This window comes from Panulirus ornatus, chromosome 62 (assembly GCF_036320965.1).
Source record: "Panulirus ornatus isolate Po-2019 chromosome 62, ASM3632096v1, whole genome shotgun sequence".
In the NCBI taxonomy this organism is placed as follows: domain Eukaryota; kingdom Metazoa; phylum Arthropoda; class Malacostraca; order Decapoda; family Palinuridae; genus Panulirus; species Panulirus ornatus.
In genome coordinates this window covers 4,728,357-4,755,494 of record NC_092285.1, presented here as the reverse complement: position 1 = coordinate 4,755,494, position 27,138 = coordinate 4,728,357, and the positions used below count along the sequence as shown (strand labels likewise).

The following is a 27,138-nucleotide window of genomic DNA, read 5'->3' as shown; positions in this document are numbered from 1 at the left end:
CTTTTCTCTATCAGCTTCATAGCATTCTGCTTACACATCTTATATTCTTTCCTCCTCCTTTGTTTAACTTCCACTGATACATTCCTGTCAGTCAATCTACCACATGTTTTTTTGTTCTCTTCCACAGCATTTTTATTCGCATCTGTCTACCATGCATTTTCCCTTTTAATTCTTGTCTTTCAGGACCTTGTATCTAATTATCAATTCTACAATCTTTGAAAGTCTTTTTTTTCAAACATTTCAAATACCTCATTCACATATGACTGCATTTACTGCACTTCCATCTAAACTTTTCATCCTTCTGCTTGCATTCTTTCTGATTCATCTTCTTGTTTGCCAACACTATTATCACTCCATTCTTCCTTATGCCATACCTCCACTTATCCCTGATCCTCTCCCCACAAGAACTGCAAAATGGTCAGTCTTCAAAGAATCCTTTCACAATTCTAGCATCCAGCACAGCTTTTCACCACTTTCATCCAGAGCTACACAGTCAATCAAATCCTACAGTTCTCCTCTTCCATCATTTCTTATCCATGTATACCTGTGGCTCATCTTGTGCTGAAGAAAGGAGTCTCAGTACAGACTTCCACAAGATAATTTCCATTCTTACTTACTCAAGTCACTCCCCATTTACTGATTACCTCACTAATTTCATCACCTTTGCATTCATCACCCATTACAACCACCTTTCTCTTCTTCTCAAAACAGTCAAAATACAGTCCCTCAAATTTCTCCAAAAACGCTTTACTTCATCCTTACCTCGCAAAGTCTTTATATTTATGGGTGCACATACAATTTCAATCTTTCCTTACATCCACACTATTCTTGATCCATTCCATCAATGCTCTGTAACACCTTCCCATACATGTGCACATCCTTATTTCCTTCTTTAGTGATAATTTCTGTTCATTCCCATCCACACCACTCCTCTTCCCATGCCCTCCCACAACTTGCATTCATCATTTCCATTTTCACTCCAAACACCCTACTTAAGGATGTGGGTTTCTCCAATCCCCAGCACACTCAAAGTATAAATTTTAAATTTCTTCACAAGCTACTTCCTTTTAATTCTTACCAATCATCCCATTTACATTCGGGGCCATCACCCTCAGTTACTCATCCCTTTTACTCCGTAGTATAACTGGTAAACTCCAGCGTCACTTCTCAGCCTTTAGCAGCTCACCCTTGACAAAGTACTGGCAGAGGGCAACTCCAGCACAGTTTCCCAAAGGCAGCATGGCTTTCAGGCTGTCCGAAAAGCTAAAACTCTGCACATCTAAAGTGTTTGCTTTTTTTTTTTCTTAAATACCATTGTCCCAATGGAGTTGGACAATGCCTTTCCCTTTCTGTTCCACACCCTTGGTGTGAGGGTAAAGTATTCTCTTGAGAAACTAAAATTCAAACTTTTCTCAACTTTCAAGTCTTCCTAACCTCATTGGAACTGTCATATCCAAGCATATAATAACGGTGAAACTGGAGTGATACAAAAAGCATGCAGAATGTACCTTACCACTGTCAATCAATTCTCTTGAGATGGATTGCAATTCTGTAATAAACATGATCACATAAAAAGGTAAGCAGCCTGTTCTGAAGTTATTCTAGATGAATGTCAAAACATCTCTCATATAAGATGTATGTTTGCTAGCTTTGTATACATATACATATATACATTTGGGTATACAGTGGACAAAACTGAAGCAAACAATGTATGTTCACGGCCATTTAGATGAACTGGGAAATCTGAAAATCTATCATGCAGAAAAGATATAGACATAGAATAAACATGCAAGTTATGAGAAAAATTTTCTGCTTTAAGTTACATAAAAAGAATGAAATTTATCTAACAGGCCATGATCAAAGCATGTACTCTTTATGTTATGCATGCAACATTGTTATACTTTGTTAAAACTAAGTTATTTCCTGGGAAAAACATACTGGTAAGGCAACCCATAACAAACTTACTTAGATATCTGGAAAAAAATAAAAAAATTTGGCATGTTCAGCATTCTTGAGGGAAATGTACTTCTATTATGAACACCAAAAGTAACACCAGGATTAGTGAATAAAAGTAATGAATCTTACACTAAACCATTAATTCTTCAGTGTCGTTCATCACACCCACTTAAAAACACAAACACGCAACAACAACAAAACATCATGATATCAGCTTGTGTCCGGTGCCATGCAAAGCTAAAACTGTCTCTATATAGGTCTACTTTTGTTGAAAGTGCATAATGCTAAACTGATTCTTCACATATAAACATCTAAAGCTGAATAACTCACAAGACCACTCACAAGGGAGGATAGATGTAGTGTTAGTAAGTTAATGCAGGATCTCATTTCAAAGATTCCTCATCATCATTCTCCTCATAGTCATCCTCATAGTCATCATAGGGTGGAGTGGTAGGTGTGATGGGTGGCTCGAGGGGGAAAACATCAATGGGAGCCCCTCCAATGCCAATTCCCACACTCATGGGTCGAATAATATTCTTACCCTGCAGTAGGGTGAGCATTTGGAAAAACACATTCATCAGATGTCACTTAATCATGAGTGATAAAAATATTGAGTGATAAAAATAATGACTGTATTCACAATGCTGAGAAAGCAAGCCTTATATATATATATATATAAAAGTAATGTTGCATCCTGTCTGAAATTATCCTCTTAATTATAACTATAGTATTAGTTAGTTTAGTAGAAGGAAGCATAGAAATTGGCAGAGAAATGAGAATGAGTGAAGGAACAGAATGAAGTATGAAGTGAGAAGTTCTTTCATGAGATTATTCTTTTGCATCACTTGATGAAGATACAGCCTTGCCAACGATGCCTTCTCACATATAGTGTAACCTCAAACACCAAAACACTGGGAGTGAACTACAAATGGATAGAAATGTTGTCTGGAAAATATCATAAACACCACTGTAATTCTCTTCAACTCTACATACTTGCACATATGCTTTACACTCTTGATAAAAACTCCTCACTGCTTCTACCAGTTTTCCCTTTGCACCATATACTTTTAAAAACTTCCACAAAACATATCTATCAATCCTATCATACAGTTTCTCAAGATTCATAAATACAAATTCTTCTGTTTTTCTAGTTATTTCTCACACACTTTCTTCAAAGCAAACCCTGATTCACTCCTGAAACCACTGTCAATCTGATACTCTGTACATGTCTTCACCCTCTCAGTCACCATGCTCCCAAACAACTTACCTAGTGCACTAAACAAACTTATTCCACTATGGTTCAAACATGGGAATGAATCAAAATCATCAGGAAAAAGGGAAAGAAGGATATGCATTTCTGCTAACACCGAGAGTGTGGGAGGGTGTTACAGAGTATAGATGGAATGGACCAAGAATAGTGTGGGTGAAAAGAAAGTTTGGAACTGTGAAGTATGCATGGGTATGTGTAAAAGCACTTGTGAATAAGATGGCTGTGTGAGGTAAGGATGAAATTAAGCACTCCTGGAGAAATCCAAATGACTGTGTAAATAGCTTTGACAATGAAAGAAAATTGATTGTAATGGGTGAGATTAATGCAAAAGTGGGATGTGATGAAACTGGTGAGATAGCTGATAAATGGGGATGCCTGTAGTAAATGAAAATGAAAGTTATCTTGTAGATGTCTGTGCTGAGAGGGATTTATTCCTTACAAGCACCTTTTTTCAGCGCAAGATGATCCATGGGTATACAAAGATGAGAAATGATGGAAGAGAAGAGCAAAAGGCTTTGACTGACTATGTGGCAGTGGATGAAAGACTGGAAAAGGCCATGTTAGATGCTAGAGTTGTGAGAGGATTCTTTGGAGACTAACCATTTTGCAGTTCTTGTGAGGATGAGGATCAGGGAGAAGTGGAGGTATGGCGTTAGGAAGAACGGAGAGGTAACAGTGTTGGTGCACAAGATGAAACAGAAAAAATGTAATGTATGAAAGGAGGGCGATCGAAAATGTTTAGAGAAATACTATTAAAGGTCGTAGAATTAGTTCTTGGATACATGATCGAGAGATACAGGAATAAAAAGATCAATGCATGGTGGATGAAAAAGATTAGATATGCCGTGGAGGAGATGAAAAAGGCATATGGCAGACTGCTTGAAATGTATTTACCAGTGCAAGTCAAGCAAAGGAGGAGGGAAGGAAATAAAATGTGTAAGCAGAATGTAAGAAGCTGACAGAGCAAAGCAAAGAAAGATTAAATGAAGATCTTGGAAGACAGTTGAGTGAAAAGTTTAGGAAAATAGAAACTGTACTGGGATAGGAAAAAGGAAAGAGGTGGATGTAAGAGAGGAAATGTTAATGTGAGAAGTAAGGAAGGGGACTTGCTGAATCAAAAGGAGGTAATGAAAGGACTATGAAAAGAATATTTTGAAGAACTGGTGAATGTGGGGGAAGGTGAGGCATGGGTATGGAGGGTGGAACGAAGAGGATACAAGTGCAAGGGCCTAAAGCAAAACAGGTGGTAAAATTGGCAATAGTGAGGCTGAAGGTAGAAAAGGCACCTGGAATGGATGGGATAACAGTGGAAATGCTGTAGTATGGAGGGGAAAGTGTGATAAGAGTAAATGCATCCGAAACATAATTTAGCATGGAAACAAAAGGTTACACCTGAGGATTGGGTGAAATCTATTTTTGTTCCTTTATTCAAAGGAAAAGGTACCTAGGAAGTATGTTTTAATCATAAGAGGATAAGTCTGTTAAGTGTATCAGGAAAAGTGTATGCAAAAATGACTGAATACAGAATAAGTGAGGACCAAGGGGGTTTTAGGAAATGTTGGGGATGTTTGTATCAGATTTTAGTGGTAAAGATGAACATGGAAAAGTATATGGCAAAAGGTAAAAAGCTGTATGAAGCTTTTATAGTTAAGCAAAAGTTTTGGTATACACATGAGTGTAAGGTAGGGTTGTGTGATATCACCATGGCTTTTTAATATACATATATGGATGAAGTTTTTAGAGAGATGAAAGCAAAACTATGGAAAGGGGATGCAGAGTTGGAGTGTGGCAGTGAGGTATGGTAGCTGGCGGCAAGCCTATTTGCGGATGATACAGCACTGTTTGCTGAGAGTAAACAGCAGCTGCAGAAGGTTGTAAGTGTATTTCATGATATGCATGTAAGTGTGGGCAACTGAAAGTAAATGAAAGTAAAAGTAAAGTAATGGTTTTGAAAGGAGACAGAGTGAAAGTATAGATTTTGCAAAATCATATAAAGTGAAAGAAGAAAGTGTACTAGACTATGATTAGGATATGGTGGAGAAAGACTGGAAGAGGTGGGAGAATTCAAGTATATAGGAGCTATCTTGGGTAATGAGAGAGCATTACAGAATAGGAGAGTCATAGGGTCCCTTAACAGAATAATGAAGAGAAGAGGTGTAAGTACGAAAGTGAAGAGAGGATTAAGGGAGAGCATAGTCCTCCCAACCCTAAGCTATGCAGCTGAAACACAAAGGTGAAATGACTTGCATAGGTCAAGAATCAAAACTGTGGAAGTGAGCTATTGGAGAGGAAACGTAATACTATGAGGTGGTTTGGGCACATGGGAAGAATGCAAGACTGAGAGTTTACAATGAGAGTGTATGACAGGACATTTAAAGTGGTTTGTGTGAGAGGATGACCACCTGTGACATGGGAAAAGAGAATGGAAGAATACTGGAGGGAGCGAAATGGTGGAGGAATGCGTGAAATAGTATATGCAAGGGAGATATGTAAGGACAGGGATAAGTGAAGACTCTTTTGCCATAGACATCCTCTTAATGGAAGTCCCAGGAGAAAATGGGCACCAGAGATGTAGATTAGCGAACAGATAGATAGTTCAAACACTCACCTTTATACAATGGCACTCATACATTTCATCAATTCTTGGGAACTTCATCATACATACTCTGAATATCTTAAATTCAACTGCAATACACCACCTTTCTTTCTTCACCAAGCCAACTACCCTCTCTCACTTTGCATGCCTTCCCAACCCAAACACCCTATATCTACCACCCTACCATCAAACATATGCAATGATCCTTCAAAATAATGACTCCATCTCCTCATCATTGCCTGTTACCACTTTCCCATTGGCCCCCTTCACCAATGTTCCCATTTGTTTTCATGTTTTCCTCCTTTCAAAATATCTTATTAATCTTAACTCTCATTTGCTCTCTTTTTTTGACTTCCTGCCACTTTCTCTTGTTCATCTCAAAATCATTTGCATACCTTTCCTCTTTCACTAGCAACTATACTTTGTCAATACACAGCTCGCTACCTTTTCTCACTTGCCCACCTTCCGCATGCCACTCACTTCTCTTGCAATACTTCCCTAAATACCTCCCAGTTCCTGACCAGTTTTCCTTGTTATGTTTACTCACACCTTTTCCATTCCACACTAAATCTCTACTGGTATTTCTTAACACACATCTCTTTCATAAGCTCACTTACTTTCACCAACTTATATTTTCACTCATATCATATCCTCTTTTCCTAAAACCTTCACCAGGTAATGATCAGACATCCCACCAATAGCCTCTCTTGCATGCCCTACTACACTTATGTATGTCCCTCTTTTTTAACCAGTTCTCTTTTGGCACACAACTCCACAAGCTGTTCACCATTTCTATTCACCTCACGAAATTGCCACATTTAAATAACCAATTCTCTTGCATGATCTCTAATTTCCATACACAATTTTTTCTTGTTTTCTTCCCTAAACAATCAATTTTTTTTTCACTGCAAAAGATGTTTTTATCTTTATACATGAGAAATAAATTACACAAAAGTAAACTTAGCCTTGTAATCCACATGTTGAACCCTAACAACTAACCCCATCAATTTACATGCAAGTATATCTAAAATAGATATCAATCTTTAAAACCATGCAAAACAGAGTTAACTATAGCACCAATCAATCCTTCAAATGTTATTTGATATTAATATCCTTTAACCACAAGCACCCATAAAATAAACTAAGCCATATTCAATACTTGAATATCCTTATCATAAAACAAGTGAATTAGTCTTTTACCTGTCCAGGCCGCCATCCACAACCTGGCAATGGGAGGCCATCAGGTCCAGTGGGGCAGGGGGCATCCAACCCAGGCACTCCCATCTCACCTTTAGGCCCAGTTTTTCCTCGCCGTCCACGTCGGCCCTATTCCAATGACATCATTCAATGCTCAGTGTGCAATGTGATAAATACAAATATCATGGAAAAGAAAAATATATCTTCCTTAACATGGTGTCATGATGAAGACAATTTTAATTTCCACAGAAATGCATTAACATTTATTAAAGGGAAAATAGATTAACATATGAAAAGTAAATAAAAAGTATATAGAAACTTATATGCTTATGTATACCAGCTGTCATGACTCAATCTAAACAAGATGATCACTGTGATTTGATATTTCAAAGAAAAATTCCCCTAGATTTAAGAAAAAAAAAAATAACTGTCATGTTAAAGCTGCTTTTCCACATTTAATAAACTATAAACATCAACCTTCTTTTGAGGAATTACCATACACATTATTTCACTTGCTGACCAAATGTTGGGGCTACTGAAAAGTTCACATATATTTTCTGGTGGTGCCACGGTCTTCCTCTTTTCATAACCCTAGACCTTAGAATGAATTTTCCCTACCTCTCTGGGGGTGCAGCCTCCAGTCATTTGAGTCAAGGATCTCACTTCCCTTTCATTCCATTCTTTTCTTCCAATGGATGCAAGATTCTCATTTCATCACAACCCTGGTGCATATAAATATGCAACAAAGGCCACTGATACATCACATATGTACAATACATTCTAAATGGCACTGTGTTCATTTATGAATCTACTTACACTTACATCTCAAATACAATGTCCCCACACTTTTTCTATCCAACCTATTATGCCCCCTAAATACAGCATACACACCCATTTCCAACAGCTTAGGCTTTGGAAAGAACTCCCTAATATAATTTTTTTCATTTAATGTATAATCACTGGAATATCATGGACAGGAGATCTGAGGTACAAAGAACAATATCTGTTGCTTAATACTCTTTCTAATCACAAAAATATCATGGAAATTGTTACATAACAATTTTGTGTCATACTCTTTCTAATCAAAAAATGTGGAAAGGGAATTCAAAATTTAAACAAATAATATCCATTTGTTACAAAAAGTAACTCACCCTTTCTCCTTTCATTCCTTTCTCTCCTTTAGGACCCTGTAAATGAAAAGATACAGGCATCAGAGAGCATGCTTATTTTGCTTTGGTGCTTACCATTTTCTATAGTGATGAACTTATGGGAAAGAATTACCAGTCCAAACTGTGGCAAAATTATATTTTCTTTTCATAAAAAAAATCTGTGCATTTTCAGTATCATAAAAACAATATATACACAAGGGACAAAGTCACTCATGCATCTATAAATAAATGTTAGTTTTTCAAAAGGCACCATGCAAAGTTAGTTGTAAAAGTATCAATACATGACCACCTGTAGTGCAATTTTGTACTTCTTGCACAAAAAACAATAAATATCAAGAATCCTTTTAAACATAGTCCACTATGTATAATTCCTATTCACAAAATTTACAAACAGCCTTGGAACTGACACAAAAATGTGTTCTAAATGATTCAACTGGAATGGATTAGCAGATTAATATCAAGTTAACATTTAAAATTTTTGCTAGTGTACTATGGTATATTACCACTGCAAATGTGATACTGTATCATGATGGCTATCCTATCTACACTGTATGGTGGCAGATACAGCATCTTCTACTGCCCCTCCTGGCCATACCTTTGTGCACTAAAGACTTGGAAGACTCAGAGGCAAGTATTAAATTTCTACTGAAGATGCTGCATGCTCGTCTGATTAACAAGTTGTGAAGCAGATATCACTGCTTGCACTATATCACTAAGATTTTTTCTTAACTGCTTGCACTTAGATATTTTCTTTTTATGTTGAATGAGATGGTACAGGCAATTGAAAATGGCCTCATCAAAGGTACCCACTTTATCAACCAACTCCTAGGGGAGGATGAACAGCTGGGTTGACAGTGGACCAACTACTGCAACCAGGATCTGAACCTATGCACTTGACCATGGGTGGCCTATGAATGTATCACAGTCAGTGAGGCTAACTGCTACACCACAGACGTCCATGAAGATGGAACTTGAAGGAAAGATAAATTTCCTCAGCAAAGAAAAACCAAGTTTAAGTGTTGAAGGATGAAAACAAGGTGTATGATAAAAAAAAAGGAAGATAAACAGTCTTTTATATGTATCAGACCATCAAGAATGCTGGGGGGAAAATTCTAAAGCAACGCTTACTTGAATGACCCAGGCCAAGCAACCTTCTGAAATGGTGCAAATGCAATGCATATACATGCAACAATTATGCAGTTCCCATGCTTGCTACAATCAGAGCAAGACTGAGCATTTTCAAATATTGGAAGGGAAATTCCATTATAAGAGGAGAAATGACAATTTCAATAAACCTCATCATACAATGTCTACATTAAACATTCATTAACTTTAAATACGTAAAATCTAATCATCTGTGTTTTGTGGCTGTCTCTGTGAAAAATATGTGATATAAGCCTTCATTTCCTAAACTTTTATCTCTCACTAAAGAATGAAATGAAATGGCCTCTGCACATGTGATAAAGATGCACTCAATAAATCAATAAACTCTCCTGAGTTGATGACCAGAAAATTATTCACCTTATCTAAATATCTTCCTTTGCCTCATTTACACACATTTCCTAGTTGCTATGTATAACATGCTGGAACCAAAGTTTACCATTAATGTAAAGTTCAACACTATGGTTTACTATAATCATTTCACATGTCCTGGTTCTGCCCATTATGTATCCCTTCCAATTCTCAAATTCTTTCATTCCTAAAGCTTTCCCAATTCTGATATTTTATCTCCTCTTCATTTTACCCTTCACTTTTCCAATCCTGATTCAAAAACAATGATACCTTTTTGTTAATCTCTCTTCACTCATCTTCTCATTCATCTTACAAAATCCTGTTCTTAATTAAACTATGGTCACTAACACATCTCTTTCTCATACAGTTTTACTCAAACGTAAAATATAACATAATGATTTTATACTTGAAATAATTATGGAAAATATATCATAATGCTTCCCCAAGCCAAAAGCTACCCATTAAATATGAAGCGAATGACTGCAAAATGTTTCCAACATGTATTCATCCAAAGACTTTATTATAAGCCTTAATGGTCTTCAAATAATATTTCAACTCCAGATTCTTATTCACCATGGTAAATAGTCCTTATTCTGAGCAAATCTATTAACCTGACAAAACTAGCAAAAAATTGCAATTTTCTAGCTCAAAAAAAGTTTTTATTTCAAGACTGAAATATAATGAAGCACTTCAATACGACTTAACATGAAGCAAATAATCACAAAATGTGTCAGAGACTTTTTTTAGACGACCACTATTTACTGTGTTTGCAAGGTTGTGCCAGGAACAGACAAAGAAAGGCCACATTCACTCGCATCCATTCTTTAGCTGTCATGTGTACTGCAACAAAACCACAATTCCCTATTCACAATCAGGCCCCACAGACCTTTCCATGATTTACCCTTGGCACTTCACATACCCCAGTTCAGTCCACTGACAGCACTTAACTCCTGTACACCACATCGTTCCAATTCACCCTATTCTGTACATACCTTTCACCCTCCAGCATGTTCAGGCCCTGATCCCTCAAATTGCTGAAAATTCTTTTCACTCCATCCTCCCATCTCCAGTTTTGTCTCCGTAGTTTCCTTATCTCTCCACTTTTGACACATATATCCTCTTTTTCAACATTTCCTCACTCATTTTCTCCATATGTCCCAACCATTTCAGTACACCCTTTTCACATCTCTCAACCACACTTTTTTTTTAATTACCACAACTCTCTCTTACCCTTTCACTGCTTATTCCATCTAACCACTTCACACCATATGTGTGATCATTTCATTTCCAACACATCCACACTCTTCCATACAGCCTTATCTATAGCCCATACCCATTTTTGTCCTCCCAGATATTGTTCAGTGTTTCTAGAGCCTTCACCCTCTCACCCATCCTATGACTCACTTCTGCTTCCTTAGTTCCTTTCACTGCCACAGCCACTTCCACGTATCTAAACTAATTCACTTCCTCACAGTCTTTACCATCTAAACTTACACCAGATTGGAAAATAAGAAGAATCAAGCACTTTCAGAATTGTAATTATATTGTCAAGGTTGAATATGGATAGAGAGAATAAGAACATAATATACCAACTACTACTGGGACAGACAGGGAAATGAATTAAGAAACAAGTAAAAGGATTAAAGCAAGGTCAACCTTGACAACCTCATCTCTCTCAAGCTAGAAGCTTAGGTTAACCTTTGTTCTGGGAAACATATTTACATATTTAGAATTTACTATTCTAATAACTTACACTCAATTACTTGCACTCTAACACAGTCCCATAACTTATTCTGCATCATGAGTGCCACCCTGTCCTTTGCTTGTTCTCTCACTACCCAGCTTTATTCCCTGTTTTGCCCAAAGCCAGAATGTTTTAGTTTCTCATATATAAACAGCACCTATCTCTTCCTTCTTTTCATCCTAGTTACAAACATGTATATTAAGTCATGCATGCTTGAGCAGGGATGACTTAATATGCATTCTAAACTGAATGACAATACAAGAATATATGTATACAGAGCAACCACTCAAACGAAGTTAATGAAAAAAGTAATAATTATAATGTATTCAGTGGAAGAGTACTCGAAGGGGGGAAAATGTATGGAATGGTGTATGTGAGAGAGGCATGTAAAAGACAGGGATAAGTGGAGACTCTACTGCTGTGGCCATCCCCTTAATGGGAGTTCCCAGAGGGAACAGCGTCAGATAAGTATGATTCTAGTTCCTTGAAGAAAATGTGTTTTTGTACCTAAATGAAAAATGGGCTCCTACGTCATAAGGAATAAGAGGTATCTGATGTATTAAGCAGAGAAGGAGAAGCATAAGCCATACTTCCAACACATAATCAACCTGAAAAAAACATCAGAAAGCATTATAACAGCAGACTGCATATTAGAATTATTAAGCAATCACAGGATCTTTAACTAGAGAAAGATTAATGTTTGTCATAAGAGTATTCCCTTTTATACCATGTGACAAAGTGTGTAAAACAAGATGTCAGAAATAACCTTCTAAAGCCTTATAATAATTACAGGTCATTTACAGAAGTGGCAGCATCAAATGCAAGTCCTCACAGACACACAGAAAAAGAGTAAAAGGTGATCTTATAAAACATACAAGAGACTTATGGTGCTCCTAAACTAAGTATCACCTCGATGAAGAATACGTTTATCCAAGAGGGAGAAAGAGAGAATATGGTTTTGACGACACTAGCAATGAGTAAATTCAGGATGGAAAAAGGACTTATATGAATGCCATATATTGAATCCATCTTGCTGTACTATTCAACAGCCTTTTCTCTTTATCAAGACACATGCAAAGAAGTAAAACATTATCCATCATTAATACCTCAACCCCTGGGATACCGTCCGTCCCCTAGAACAAAAAACAAATATTAGTAGTGACATGATGTGGATTATCTACTGCTTCATAACAGAAAAACTTAAAAATATATAACTGCAACATGCCTTTTATACATTAAGATAAAACATTCACCCCATTTCAGTGTTCTTTGGGTGGATTAGGTATATACAGCCCCTGAAATTACTTAACTTATTAAAGTTCACTGATACTGTGAGTCACATCTATAGAACAAAGGTAATAGATGCTGATATGAAAATTACAGGGTTGTGAACAATGAAAAACCTTTTCTCTCCAGGGGAGGGTTCTGTTAGCATTCTACTGGATGGAAATTAAGGTTAGGACCTTCTAACCCTCAGTACATCTGATAAGGAAGGACTGAACTTCCTCAACTTACCCAAGGCTGCAACAGCTCACTTATGTCAGGCTCGCCCTCAGCCAATGAGAGACTGGCACTGGAGTTCACCTTTTATGGAGACTCTTGCCATGGCCATCCCCATGAGAGAGTTCTCAAAGGGAACAGACATCAGAGATGCTTGTGGGATCAAAAATATGTTATGCTCTTAAAAAGACATGACTACAAATATTTATACAAAATGATCATCTAACTATCTATATCTCTGATGCCCATTCCCTTTGGGAACTCCCTCAAGGGTATGGCCACAGCAAAAGAGTCCTCATAACTGGTAAACTCCAGTGCCACTTCTTAGCCTTTAATGCCTCACTCCTTAATAGAACACTGGATAAGGGCAACTCTGGGGAAGTGTTTCCAAAGGCATTTACATAATGTTCCTACCAACTACTACCTTATGTGTTCCAACCTACTACTTATACCAAATGCTCCTACCAGATCTTCCTAACTACATTTTCTACCAAATGTTTCTATGATTTTGTCAAAAGGCCGGGCTAGCCGCTCACCACAGGAAAATCTAGAGTTAAGAAGAGCGAGTTGCATAAGTTAAGTGTCGTCAAGTGTGACAATGAGAGATTGTATGTTTGATGACAATGCAAGCAGTCCATGTCTGGATGAGGCAGAAAGAAAAGGTACCTGAATGGGTCAGAGGAGTGCAATTTAACAACCACTGAAATGCTGGCTTAATATGCAACCATCACTAACCTTCCTGATATCCAGGCAAGTGGTACCAGTAGTGTCCCTACCAACTACTACCTACAATGTTCAAACATCGGAAAATATTTAATATAACTCTCAACACCGGTGGACTTCTTGTAGATTTTAAAGTATAAGAGATCAAATTCCCTTGTTAGGAAAGCCAGAAAGACATTTTATATGTCTAGTAGCAACAATATAGAAAAGGATAAAAAATCTAAATGTTTGATGTTGTCCTTTTCACTTAATTCAATTAATATAAAACAAGCAGTTTTAATGTTGTCTTCTAATATAACAGCATTATCATTAAAAGGTCAAATTATCAGGAAATTTTGAAGCAGCAGATTTGTAACCAATGAGGTTAACTGGCACTGCGTCTGCAGAAGAGAGTTACTCAATTGGGAAAAGTTAGAATTTAGTGCCTTGAGGGGATTCTCTAGTTTTCTAGAAGTCTCACCCAGCCTTTTCATGGAGACCTCATTAGTACACCCTTAGGAGTGCAACCCAATGGGGATGCATTCCCCAACTCCATTTAAACAATAGTTTTAAAAGAGATAAACACTTATGGGATACAGACTTTTTTTTTTTTTTTTTTTTTTTTTTTTTACAATCTGAGTCCCACTATCTCTGGAAAACACAGCCCTGGAGTTGCCCTCTGCCAGTGGCCTGTCAGGGGTGAAGCACTGAAGGCTAGAGAGAGGCAATGGAGTCCACCAGTCATGCTGGGGTTAAAAGGGAAGAATAATTGAGGGTGATGGCTCTGAATGTTAATGGGATAACTTGTGCGAATAAAAGAAGGGAGCTTATGGAGAAACTTAAAAATTATAATTTGGATGTACTCAGGGCTGGAGAAACCCATATCCTTAGGCAAAGTGTATGGAGCGACAAATGAAATGATGATTCATTACAGAATGAGCATTACAGAAAGAAAAAATGGTGAGGGAAGAAGATGGCTAGACTGTGTTTCTATACTGCCTATAGGTATCTGAAAATGTACCACACATAAAGCTGCATTACTTTAGCTAAAGGGAACAAAGGGCATAGATCAGAGGAGCATTATCATAATGGGTAAGCATCATGAGTGGAGTGCAGCAGGGCTCAGTCTTGGTACCAATGAGACTGGATGCATACCTGAGCATGTTTGTGGATTATGTCATGACCATGGGAAAAGTACTGTATAGAATGATGAGGACTGCATCATCTTACAAGAGGACCTAGACAAACTCCAAATTTGAAATTCAAACCAACTACAGTAAAAGCAGAACAACGAAGATGGGATGCAGTGAAAGACAGCCTTAGCATGATTACTATCGCCTATGTAACAAGCTAAAGGAATCTGTGTGTAAGAGAGCCTTAGGAGGTGACATTGTGCCAAACCAGTCTCCACAGGAGTCAAACTGTCTTCTGAAAATTCCTGCAAGATATGCACTGACAGAGTTACCAAATAGCATAGCTAGAAACTCAGAAAGAAGCGAATAAGGAAGGATGCTAGGAAGCATTGCACATGTAAAAAGGTGGTGGATGACTGGAATGAACTAGGTGATGAAATAGTGAATGCTGGCAACATAATGAAGTTTCAAGAAGCTGACTGAGAGTAGGAAGGTTCAAGACCTGGGGTACAGTGAGAAAGTCCCTCCCCACATCGTAATAATACAGATTTACAGAATTCTCCGCCAATTTTTCAAATACAACTCGTATGTATTTAAAATTCAAGATGGGAAGGATGATGGAAAGATTCAAAATATGCCAACCTTACTGGAATACAAGGACTAATTACATTAAAACTAACAGCCAACTATAAATGAAAAAATCTGCAAGGAAAAGATGTCACAAAAATCACTATAAAATGAAAACACTAAACATTTAAACCACATAAAAGCATAGACTACATGAGAAAGAAAAGCAGAGCTCACACAGCACTAACACTGCAGTTATCAAAGAGCAACTTACTGGTAAACCAGGGTCCCCACGCTCACCCTTTCTGCCGATTTCACCACGAGCACCCTGACAAAAAATACATAAATGAATAAATATATCTATAGATATTTATTCATCTTTCTGCAAACATACATATCTCATTTTCAATCTGTACCATGTAAAAAAAATGAATACCATAAGCAAACTAAAACGTAATGTTTGTAATACACAAAAAGGCAATCATCCTTACCTTCATGCCATCAAGGCCAGGTGCACCCTGTGAAGTAAACAAGAAAATTTAATTTCACTAAATTCAGCCATAAACCACAATGTTCTTACAAGTTAAACTTTCCATAAAAACTGTAAAAGACCATATTAAATTAATCAATCCAATTGTAATCACTTGTTCACAAAAAATCATAATCTCTTTCACCTTCTAAACTTGTAAAATACTATGGATTAATCATCAAGTCAAACAACTTCAAGTTTCAAGCTTTACATACAATTTTCTCTCATGTAGCCCTGGGGATAAGGGAGAAAGAATACTACTCTTGCATGCTGGAGAAGATACCTAGGACATGAGGTATTGGAAATCCACAACTTTCAAGAAGTATGACCAACAGAGGAAGGAATCAGGCAATGATATCTCTTCTGAGATTCAGTCATTGACTGCTGATGATTTCTTACTATGGCAAGATAAAAAAAGTATATTCATATGTATAGAGATTACAAATCAGGGAAATTTCCGAGAATCTATCATTTGTCTTTTTCAAATCATAAAACAAAAACTTGGAGAGAGAAAAGTAGCAGATTCAAAATACAAAACACCCTTTTTCTTTTAAGTTCTGAAGTAATGTTTAGAAACAACTCTCTAAGAATGCTTTTCCTTTCCTAATTTCCTCTCATTCACAAAGACAAAACTTTTATACTATGAGTATCTAAAATTTCCCAAGAACCCCTCTTGAAAGGGTTTTGGAGTAACTCCAAGGCCCCTTTGTCAGAAGTTCCTGGAGCTCAAAGGATGTCTTACATTAAGTAATAGAAGAATGATGGACTGCTTTGGAGTGAAATGTTCTTTAATAAGATTGTACCCCCAATGATACATCTTTACCAAAGGTGACTTTTCATCTGCACCATAACCTTAGGAGACTCAACAGATTATTTCCTTAGTAATTCAGAAATAAAAAGATGTTTTGGAACGAGGAAATAAAGTGCAGAAAACAAGAGAACAAATGGGAACATCGGTGAATGGGGCAGTTAGGGAGGTAATAACAAGTAGTAGTGAAATGAGAGGGGGGTGGAGTGAGTATTTTGAAGGTTTTGGCCAAGTGAGAGGGTCAGGGAGAATGATTTGGTAAACAGAGAAGAGGTAGTGAAAGCATTGCGGAAGATGAAAGCCGGCAAGGCGGTGGGTTTGGATAGTATTGCTTTAAAATTTATTAAAAAGGGAGTGACTGTGTTGCTGACTGGTTGGTAAGGATATTCAATGTATGTATGGTTCATGAAGTGCCTAAGGATTGGCGGAATGCATGCATAGTGCCAATGTACAAAGGCAAAGGGGATAAAGGTGAGAGTTCAAAGTACAGTTTGTTGAGTATTTCTGGGAAATTATATGGGAGGGTATTGATCGAGAGGGTCAAGGCATGTACAGAGCATCAGATTGGGGAGAAGCAGTATGGTTTCAGAAGTGGGAGAGGATATGAGGATCAGGTGTCTGCTTTGAAGAATGTATGTGAGAAATACTTAGAAAAGCAAATGGATCTGTATGTAGCATTTATGGATCTGGAGAAGGCATATGATAGAGTTGATAGAGATACTCTGTGGAAGGTATTAGGAGTATATGGTGTGGGTAGTAAGTTGCTAGAGGCAGTGAAAAGTTTTTATTGAGGATGTAAGGCATGTGTACATGTAGGAAGAGAGGAAAGTGAGTGGTTCCCAGTGAATGTCGGTTTGCGGCAGGGGTGTGTGATGTCCCCATGGCTGTTTAATTTGTTTATGGATGGGGTTGTTAGGGAGGTGAATGCAAGAGTTTTGGAAAGTGGGGCAAGTATACAGTCTGTTGTGGATGAGAGGGCTTCGAAAGTGAGTCAGTTGTTGTTTGCTGATGATACAGTGCTGGTGGATGATTCAGGCAAGATACTGCAGAAGTTGGTGACTGAGTTTGGTAAAGTGTGTGAAAGAAGAAAGCTAAGAGTAAATATAAATAAAAGCAAGGTTATTAGGTTCAGTAGGATTGTGGGACAATTCAATTGGGGGGTAGGTTTGAATGGAGAAAAACTGGAGGAAGTGAAGTGTTTTAGATATCTGGGAGTGGATTTGGCAGTGGATGGAACCATGGAAGAAGTGAGTCACAAGGTGGGGGAGGAGGCAAAGGTTCTTGGAGCATTGAAGAATGTATGGAAGGCAAGAACATTATCTCAAAGCAAAAATGGGTATGTTGGAAGGAATAGTGGTTCCAACAATGTTATATGGTTGTGAAGCATCGGCAATAGATAGGGTTGTGTGGAGGAGGGTGGATGTATTGAAAATGAGATGTTTGAGGACAATATGCGGTGTGAGATGGTTTGATTGTGTAAGTAATGAAAGGGTAAGACAAATATCTGGGAATAAAATGTGTGGTTGAGAGAGCAGAAGAGGGTGTATTGAAATGGTTTGGTCACATGGAGAGAATGAGTGAGGAAAGATTGACAAACAGGATATATGTGTCTGAGGTGGAGGGAATGAGGAGAACTGAGAGACCAAATTGGAGGTAGGAGGATGTAGTGAAAAAGATTTTGAGCAATTGGGCCTGAACATACAGGAGGGTGAGAGGCATGCAAGAAATAGAGTGAATGGGAACGATGTGGCTGTCAATGGATTGAAACAGGGCATGTGAAGCATCTGGGGTAAACCATCTCACACCACATATTGTCCTCAAACATTTCATTTCCAACACATCCACCCTCCTCCACACAACCCTATCCACAGCCCATGCCTTGCAACCATATAACATTGTTGGAACCACTATTTCTTCAAACATACCCATTTTTGCTCAACGAGATAACATTCTCACCTTCCAAGCATTCTTCAATGCTCTTAGAACCTTCGCCCCCTCCCCCACGCTGTCACTCACTTCCGCTTCCATGGTTCCATCTGCTGCAAAATCCACTCTTAAATATCTAAAACACTTCACTTCCTCCATTCAAATTTACTTCTCAATTAACTTGTCCCTCAACCCTACAGAACCTAATAACCTTGCTCTTATTCACATTTACTCTTAACTTTCTTCTTTCACACACTTTACCAAACTCAGTCACCAACTTCTGCAGTTTCTTACACGAATTAGCCACCAGCGCTGTATCATCAGCAAACAACAACTGACTCACTTCCCAAGCACTCTCATCCACAACAGACTGCATACTTGCCCCTCTAAAACTCTTGCATTCACTTCCCCAACAATCCCATCCGTAAACAAATTAAACAGCCATGGAGATGTCACACACCCCTGCCGCAAACCGACATTCACTGAGAACCAATGACTTTCCTCTCTTCCAACTCATACACATTCCTTACTTTCGTGATAAAACTTTTAGCTGCTTCTAGCAACTTTCCTCCCATACCTTATACTTTTAATACCTTCCACAAAACATCTCTATCAACCCTTTCATGTGCCTTCTCCAGATCCATGAATGCTACATACAAATTCTTCTGTTTTTCTAAGTATTTCTCACATACATTCTTCAAAGCAAACACCTGATCCACTCATCCTATTCCACTTCTGAAACCACACTGCTCTTCCCTAATCTGATGCTCTGTACATGCTCTTCTCCAATCTGAAGCTTTGTACATGCCTTTACCCTCTCAGTATCAATACCCTCCCATATGATTTCCCAGGAATACTCAACAAACTTATACCTCTGTTATTTGAACACTCACCTTTATCCCCTTTGCCTTTGTACAATTCCACTATGCATGCATTCTGCCATTCCTCAGGCACTTTACTATGAACCTTACATACACTGAATATCCTTACCAACCAGTCAACAACACAGTCACCTCCTTTTCCAATGAATTCCACTGAAGTACCGTCCAAACCCGCCTCCTTGCCGACTTTCATCTTATGCAAAGATTTCACTATCTCTTCTCTGTTTACCAAACCATTTTCCTTGACCCTCTGCACACCAACTCACCCAAAACACCCTATATCTGCCACTCTATCATCAAACACATTCAACAAACCTTCTAAATATTCACTCCATCTCCTTCTCACTTCACCACTACTTTATATGACCTCCCATTAGCCCCCTTCACCGATCTTTCCATTTGTTCTCTTGTCTTACGCACTTTATTTACCACTTTCCAAAACATCTTTTTATTCTCCCTAAAATTTAATGATACTCTCTTATCCCAACTCTCATTTGCCCTCTTTTACATCCCTTGCATGTTTCTCTTTTATACATCTTCCAATCATTTGCACTAATTCCCTGGAAAAATCGTCCACACACCACTCCCTTCTCTTTCACTAACAATCTTATTTCTTCATCCCACCACTCACTACTCTTTCTAATCTGTCCAACTCCCACCTTTCTCATGCCACAAGTATCTTTTGCCCAGGCCATCATTGCTTCCCTGAATACATCCCATTCCTCCCCCACTCCCCTTACGTCTTTTGCTCTAACCTTTTTCCATTCTGCATTCAATCTCTCCTGGTACTTCCTCACACAAGTCCCCTTTCCAAGCTCACTTACTCTCACCACTCTCTTCACCCCAACATTCTCTCTTCTTTTCTGAAAACCTCTACAAATATTCACATTCACCTCCATAAGATAATGATCAGACATCCCTCCAGTTGCCAATCTCAGCAAATTAACATCCAAAAGTCTCTTTCACATGCCTATTAATTAACACACCATTCAATAATGCTCTCTGGCCATCTCTCCTACTTACATACGTGTACTTATGTATATCTCTCTTTTTAAACCAGGTATTCCCAATCACCAGTCCTTTTTCAGCACACAAATCTACAAGCACTTCATCATTTCTATTTACAGCACTGAACACACCATGTACACCAATTATACCCTCAACTGCCACATTACTCATCTTTGCTTTCAAATCACCCATCACTATAACTCGGTCTCGTGCATCAAAGCTGCTAACACACTCGCTCAACTGCTCCCAAAATACTTGCCTCTCATGATCTTTCTTCTCATGACCAGGTGCATAGGCACCAATAATCACCCATCTCTCTCCATCCACTTTCAGTTTTACCCATATCAATCTAGAGTTTACTTTCTTACACTCTATCACACACTCCCACAACTCCTGCTTCAGGAGTAATGCTACTCTTTCCTTTGCTCTTGTCTTCTCACCAACCCCTGATTTTCCTCCCAGGACATTTCCAAACCACTTTTCACCTTTATCCTTGAGCTTCGTTTCACTCAGAGCCAAAACACCCAGGTTCCTTTCCTGAAACATACTACCTATCTCTCCTTTTTTCTCATCTTGGTTACATCTACACATTTAGACACCCCAATCTGAGCCTTTGAGGAGGATGCGCACTGCCTGCATGACTCCTTCTGTTTCCCCTTTTACAAAGTTCAATATATATATATTCTTTCTTTCAAACTATTCGCCATTTCCCGCGTTAATAAGGTAGCGTTAAGAACAGAGGACTGGGCCTCTGAGGGAATATCCTCACCTGGCCCCCTTCTCTGTTCCTTCTTTTGGAAAATTAAAAAAAACAAGAGGGGAGGATTTCCAGCCCCCCGCTCCCTCCCTTTTTAGTCGCCTTCTACGACGCGCAGGGAATACGTGGGAAGTATTCTTTCTCCCCTATCCCCAGGGATAAAGGATATATATATATATATATATATATATATATATATATATTTTTTTTTTTTTTTTTTTTTTTTTTTTTTTTATACTTTGTCGCTGTCTCCCGCGTTTGCGAGGTAGCGCAAGGAAACAGACGAAAGAAATGGCCCAACCCCCCCCCCCCCATACACATGTACATACACACGTCCACACACGCAAATATACATACCTACACAGCTTTCCATGGTTTACCCCAGACGCTTCACATGCCTTGCTTCAATCCACTGACAGCACGTCAACCCCTGTATACCACATGACTCCAATTCACTCTATTTCTTGCCCTCCTTTCACCCTCCTGCATGTTCAGGCCCCGATCATACAAAATCTTTTTCACTCCATCTTTCCACCTCCAATTTGGTCTCCCTCTTCTCCTCGTTCCCTCCACCTCCGACACATATATCCTCTTGGTCAATCTCTCCTCACCCATTCTCTCCATGTGCCCAAACCATTTCAAAACACCCTCTTCTGCTCTCTCAACCACGCTCTTTTTATTTCCACACATCTCTCTTACCCTTACGTTACTTACTCGCTCAAACCACCTCACACCACACATTGTCCTCAAACATCTCATTTCCAGCACATCCATCCTCCTGCGCACATCTCTATCCATAGCCCACGCCTCGCAACCATACAGCATTGTTGGAACCACTATTCCCTCAAACATACCCATTTTTGCTTTCCGAGATAATGTTCTCGACTTCCACACATTTTTCAAGGCTCCCAAAATTTTCGCCCCCTCCCCCACCCTATGATCCACTTCCGCTTCCATGGTTCCATCCGCTGACAGATCCACTCCCAGATATCTAAAACACTTCACTTCCTCCAGTTTTTCTCCATTCAAACTCACCTCCCAATTGACTTGACCCTCACCCCTGCTGTACCTAATAACCTTGCTCTTATTCACATTTACTCTCAACTTTCTTCTTCCACACACTTTACCAAACTCAGTCACCAGCTTCTGCAGTTTCTCACATGAATCAGCCACCAGCGCTGTATCATCAGCGAACAACAATTGACTCACTTCCCAAGCTCTCTCATCCCCAACAGACTTCATACTTGCCCCTCTTTCCAGGACTCTTGCATTTACCTCCTTTACAACCCCATCCATAAACAAATTAAACAACCATGGAGACATCACACACCCCTGCCGCAAACCTACATTCACTGAGAACCAATCACTTTCCTCTCTTCCTACACGTACACATGCCTTACATCCTCGATAAAAACTTTTCACTGCTTCTAACAACTTGCCTCCCACACCATATATTCTTAATACCTTATATATATATATATATATATATATATATATATATATATATATTTTTTTTTTTTTTTTTTTTTTTTTTTTTTTTTATACTTTGTCGCTGTCTCCCGCGTTTGCGAGGTAGCGCAAGGAAACAGACGAAAGAAATGGCCCAACCCCCCCCCCCCCCCATACACATGTACATACACACGTCCACACACGCAAATATACATACCTACACAGCTTTCCATGGTTTACCCCAGACGCTTCACATGCCTTGCTTCAATCCACTGACAGCACGTCAACCCCTGTATACCACATGACTCCAATTCACTCTATTTCTTGCCCTCCTTTCACCCTCCTGCATGTTCAGGCCCCGATCACACAAAATCTTTTTCACTCCATCTTTCCACCTCCAATTTGGTCTCCCTCTTCTCCTCGTTCCCTCCACCTCCGACACATATATCCTCTTGGTCAATCTCTCCTCACTCATTCTCTCCATGTGCCCAAACCATTTCAAAACACCCTCTTCTGCTCTCTCAACCACGCTCTTTTTATTTCCACACATCTCTCTTACCCTTACGTTACTTACTCGATCAAACCACCTCACACCACACATTGTCCTCAAACATCTCATTTCCAGCACATCCATCCTCCTGCGCACATCTCTATCCATAGCCCACGCCTCGCAACCATACAACATTGTTGGAACCACTATTCCCTCAAACATACCCATTTTTGCTTTCCGAGATAGTGTTCTCGACTTCCACACATTTTTCAAGGCTCCCAAAATTTTCGCCCCCTCCCCCACCCTATGATCCACTTCCGCTTCCATGGTTCCATCCGCTGACAGATCCACTCCCAGATATCTAAAACACTTCACTTCCTCCAGTTTTTCTCCATTCAAACTCACCTCCCAATTGACTTGACCCTCACCCCTACTGTACCTAATAACCTTGCTCTTATTCACATTTACTCTCAACTTTCTTCTTCCACACACTTTACCAAACTCAGTCACCAGCTTCTGCAGTTTCTCACATGAATCAGCCACCAGCGCTGTATCATCAGCGAACAACAACTGACTCACTTCCCAAGCTCTCTCATCCCCAACAGACTTCATACTTGCCCCTCTTTCCAGGACTCTTGCATTTACCTCCCTTACAACCCCATCCATAAACAAATTAAACAACCATGGAGACATCACACACCCCTGCCGCAAACCTACATTCACTGAGAACCAATCACTTTCCTCTCTTCCTACACGTACACATGCCTTACATCCTCGATAAAAACTTTTCACTGCTTCTAACAACTTGCCTCCCACACCATATATTCTTAATACCTTCCACAGAGCATCTCTATCAACTCTATCATATGCCTTCTCCAGATCCATAAATGCTACATACAAATCCATTTGCTTTTCTAAGTATTTCTCACATACATTCTTCAAAGCAAACACCTGATCCACACATCCTCTACCACTTCTGAAACCGCACTGCTCTTCCCCAATCTGATGCTCTGTACATGCCTTCACCCTCTCAATCAATACCCTCCCATATAATTTACCAGGAATACTCAACAAACTTATACCTCTGTAATTTGAGCACTCACTCTTATCCCCTTTGCCTTTGTACAATGGCACTATGCACGCATTCCGCCAATCCTCAGGCACCTCACCATGAGTCATACATACATTAAATAACCTTACCAACCAGTCAACAATACAGTCACCCCCTTTCTTAATAAATTCCACTGCAATACCATCCAAACCTGCTGCCTTGCCGGCTTTCATCTTCCGCAAAGCTTTTACTACCTCTTCTCTGTTTACCAAATCATTTTCCCTAACCCTCTCACTTTGCACACCACCTCGACCAAAACACCCTATATCTGCCACTCTATCATCAGACACATTCAACAAACCTTCAATATATATACATATATATATTCATTTTTATTTCATTTTGCTTTGTCGCTGTCTCCCGCATTTGCGAGGCAGCGCAAGTAAACAGACGAAAGAAATGGCCCAACCCACCCCCATACACATGTATATACATACACGTCCACACACACAAATATACATACCCATACATCTCAATGTATACATATATATATACACACACAGACACATACATATATACCCATGCACACAATTCACACTGTCTGCCACATGTGGAATACCATCCCCCTCCCCCCTCATGTGTGCGAGGTAGCACTAGGAAAAGACAACAAAGGCCCCATTCGTTCACACTCAGTCTCCAGCTGTCACGCAATAATGCCCGAAACCACAGCTCCCCCTCCACATCCAGGCCCCACTGAACTTTCCATGGTTTACCCCAGATGCTTCACATGCCCTGGCTCAATCCACCAACAGCACGTCAACCCCGGTATACCACATCGATCCAACCCACTCTATTCCTTGCCCGCCTTTCACCCTCCTGCATGTTCAGGCCCCGATCACTCAAAATCTTTTTCACTCCATCTTTCCACCTCCAATTTGGTCTCCCACTTCTCCTCGTTCCCTCCACCTCCGACACATATATCCTCTTAGTCAATCTTTCCTCACTCATTCTCTCCATGTGCCCAAACCATTTCAAAACACCCTCTTCTGCTCTCTCAACCACACATCTCTCTTACCCTTACATTACTTACTCGATCAAACCACCTCACACCACATATTGCCCTCAAACATCTCATTTCCAGCACATCCACCCTCCTGCGCACAACTCTATCCATAGCCCACGCCTCGCAACCATACAACATTGTTGGAACCACTATTCCTTCAAACATACCCATTTTTGCTTTCCGAGATAATGTTCTCGACTTCCACACATTCTTCAAGTCTCCCAGGATTTTCGCCCCCTCCCCCACCCTATGATTCACTCCGCTTCCATGGTTCCATCCGCTCCCAGATATCTAAAACACTTTACTTCCTCCAGTTTTTCTCCATTCAAACTTACCTCCCAATTGACTTGACCCTCAACCCTACTGTACCTAATAACCTTGCTCTTATTCACATTTACTCTTAACTTTCTTCTTTCACACACTTTACCAAACTCAGTCACCAGCTGCTGCAGTTTCTCACATGAATCAGCCACCAGCGCTGTATCATCAGTGAACAACAACTGACTCACTTCCCAAGCTCTCTCATCCCCAACAGACTTCATACTTGCCCCTCTTTCCAAAACTCTTGCATTCACCTCCCTAACAACCCCAACCATAAACAAATCAAACAACCATGGAGACATCACACACCCCTGCCACAAACCTACATTCACTGAGAACCAATCACTTTCCTCTCTTCCTACACATACACATGCCTTACATCCTCGATAAAAAATAAATAAATATATAAATATATACACGTACATATTCATACTTGCTGCCTTCATCCATTCCCATTGCCACCACACATGAAATAACATCCCCCTCCCCTCCTCCTCCAGCGAGGCAGCAACAGGAATAGACAAAAAAGGCCACATTCGTTCACACTCAGTCTCTAGCTGTCATGTGTAATGCACCGAAACCACAGCTCCCTTTCCTCATCCAGGCCCCACAAAATTTTCCATGGTTTACCCCAGATGCTTCACATGCCCTGGTTCAATCCAAAGTGGACCAAATTGTTCCAATTCACTCTATTCCTTGTGCACCTCTCACCCGCCTACATGTTCAGACCCTGATCGCTCAAAATCTTTTTCACTCCATCCTTCCACCTCCAATTTGGTCTCCCACTTTTCCTTGTTCCCTCCACCTCTGATACACATATCCTCTTCGCCAATCTTTCCTCATTCATTCTCTCCATATGTCCAAACCATTTCAAAACACCCTCTTCCACTCTTTCAACCATACTCTTTTTATTTCCACACATCTTTCTTACTCTTTCATCACTTACTCAATCAAACCACCTCACACCACATATTGTCCTCAAACATTTCATTTCCAACACATCCACCCTCTGAAGTACAACCCTATCCATAGCCCACGCCTCACAACCATATAACATTGTTGGAACCACTATTCCTTCAAACATACCTATTTTGCTCTCAGAGATAGCATTCTCTCCTTCCACACATTCTTCATTGCTCCCAGAACCTTTGCCCCCTCCCCCACCCTGTGACTCACTTCCACTTCCATGCTTCCATTCACTGTTAAGTGCACTCCCAGATATCTAAAACACTTCACTTCCTCCAATTTTTCTCCATTCAAACTTACATCCCAGTCAACTTGTCCCTCAACCCTACTGAGCCTAATAACCTTGCTCTTATTCACATTTACTCTCAACTTTCTACTTTAACACACTTTTCCAAACTCAGCCACCAACTTCTGCAGTTTCTCATTCAAATCAGACACTACAGCTGTATCATCAGTGACAACAATTGACTTACTTTCCAGGCCCTCCCTTCCCCAACAGACTGCATACTCACCCCTCTCTCCAAAACTCTTGCATTTACCTCC

General features: G+C 39.5%; 1 protein-coding gene across 1 annotated transcript in view; it reads right to left on the bottom strand.

The window, feature by feature from the left end:
* Positions 1-27,138, bottom strand: part of LOC139745698 (uncharacterized) — a 304,575-nt gene that overhangs the window by 43,236 nt on the left and 234,201 nt on the right. Inside the window, exons 18-23 of the mRNA XM_071656135.1 lie at positions 15,838-15,864; positions 15,621-15,674; positions 12,551-12,577; positions 8,171-8,206; positions 7,023-7,148; positions 2,299-2,498 (exon numbers count right to left, since the gene is read on the bottom strand). Of these exons, the coding sequence (XP_071512236.1) occupies positions 2,340-2,498; positions 7,023-7,148; positions 8,171-8,206; positions 12,551-12,577; positions 15,621-15,674; positions 15,838-15,864 (429 nt within the window). The 3' untranslated portion in view covers positions 2,299-2,339. The remainder of the gene's footprint in view (positions 1-2,298; positions 2,499-7,022; positions 7,149-8,170; positions 8,207-12,550; positions 12,578-15,620; positions 15,675-15,837; positions 15,865-27,138) is intronic.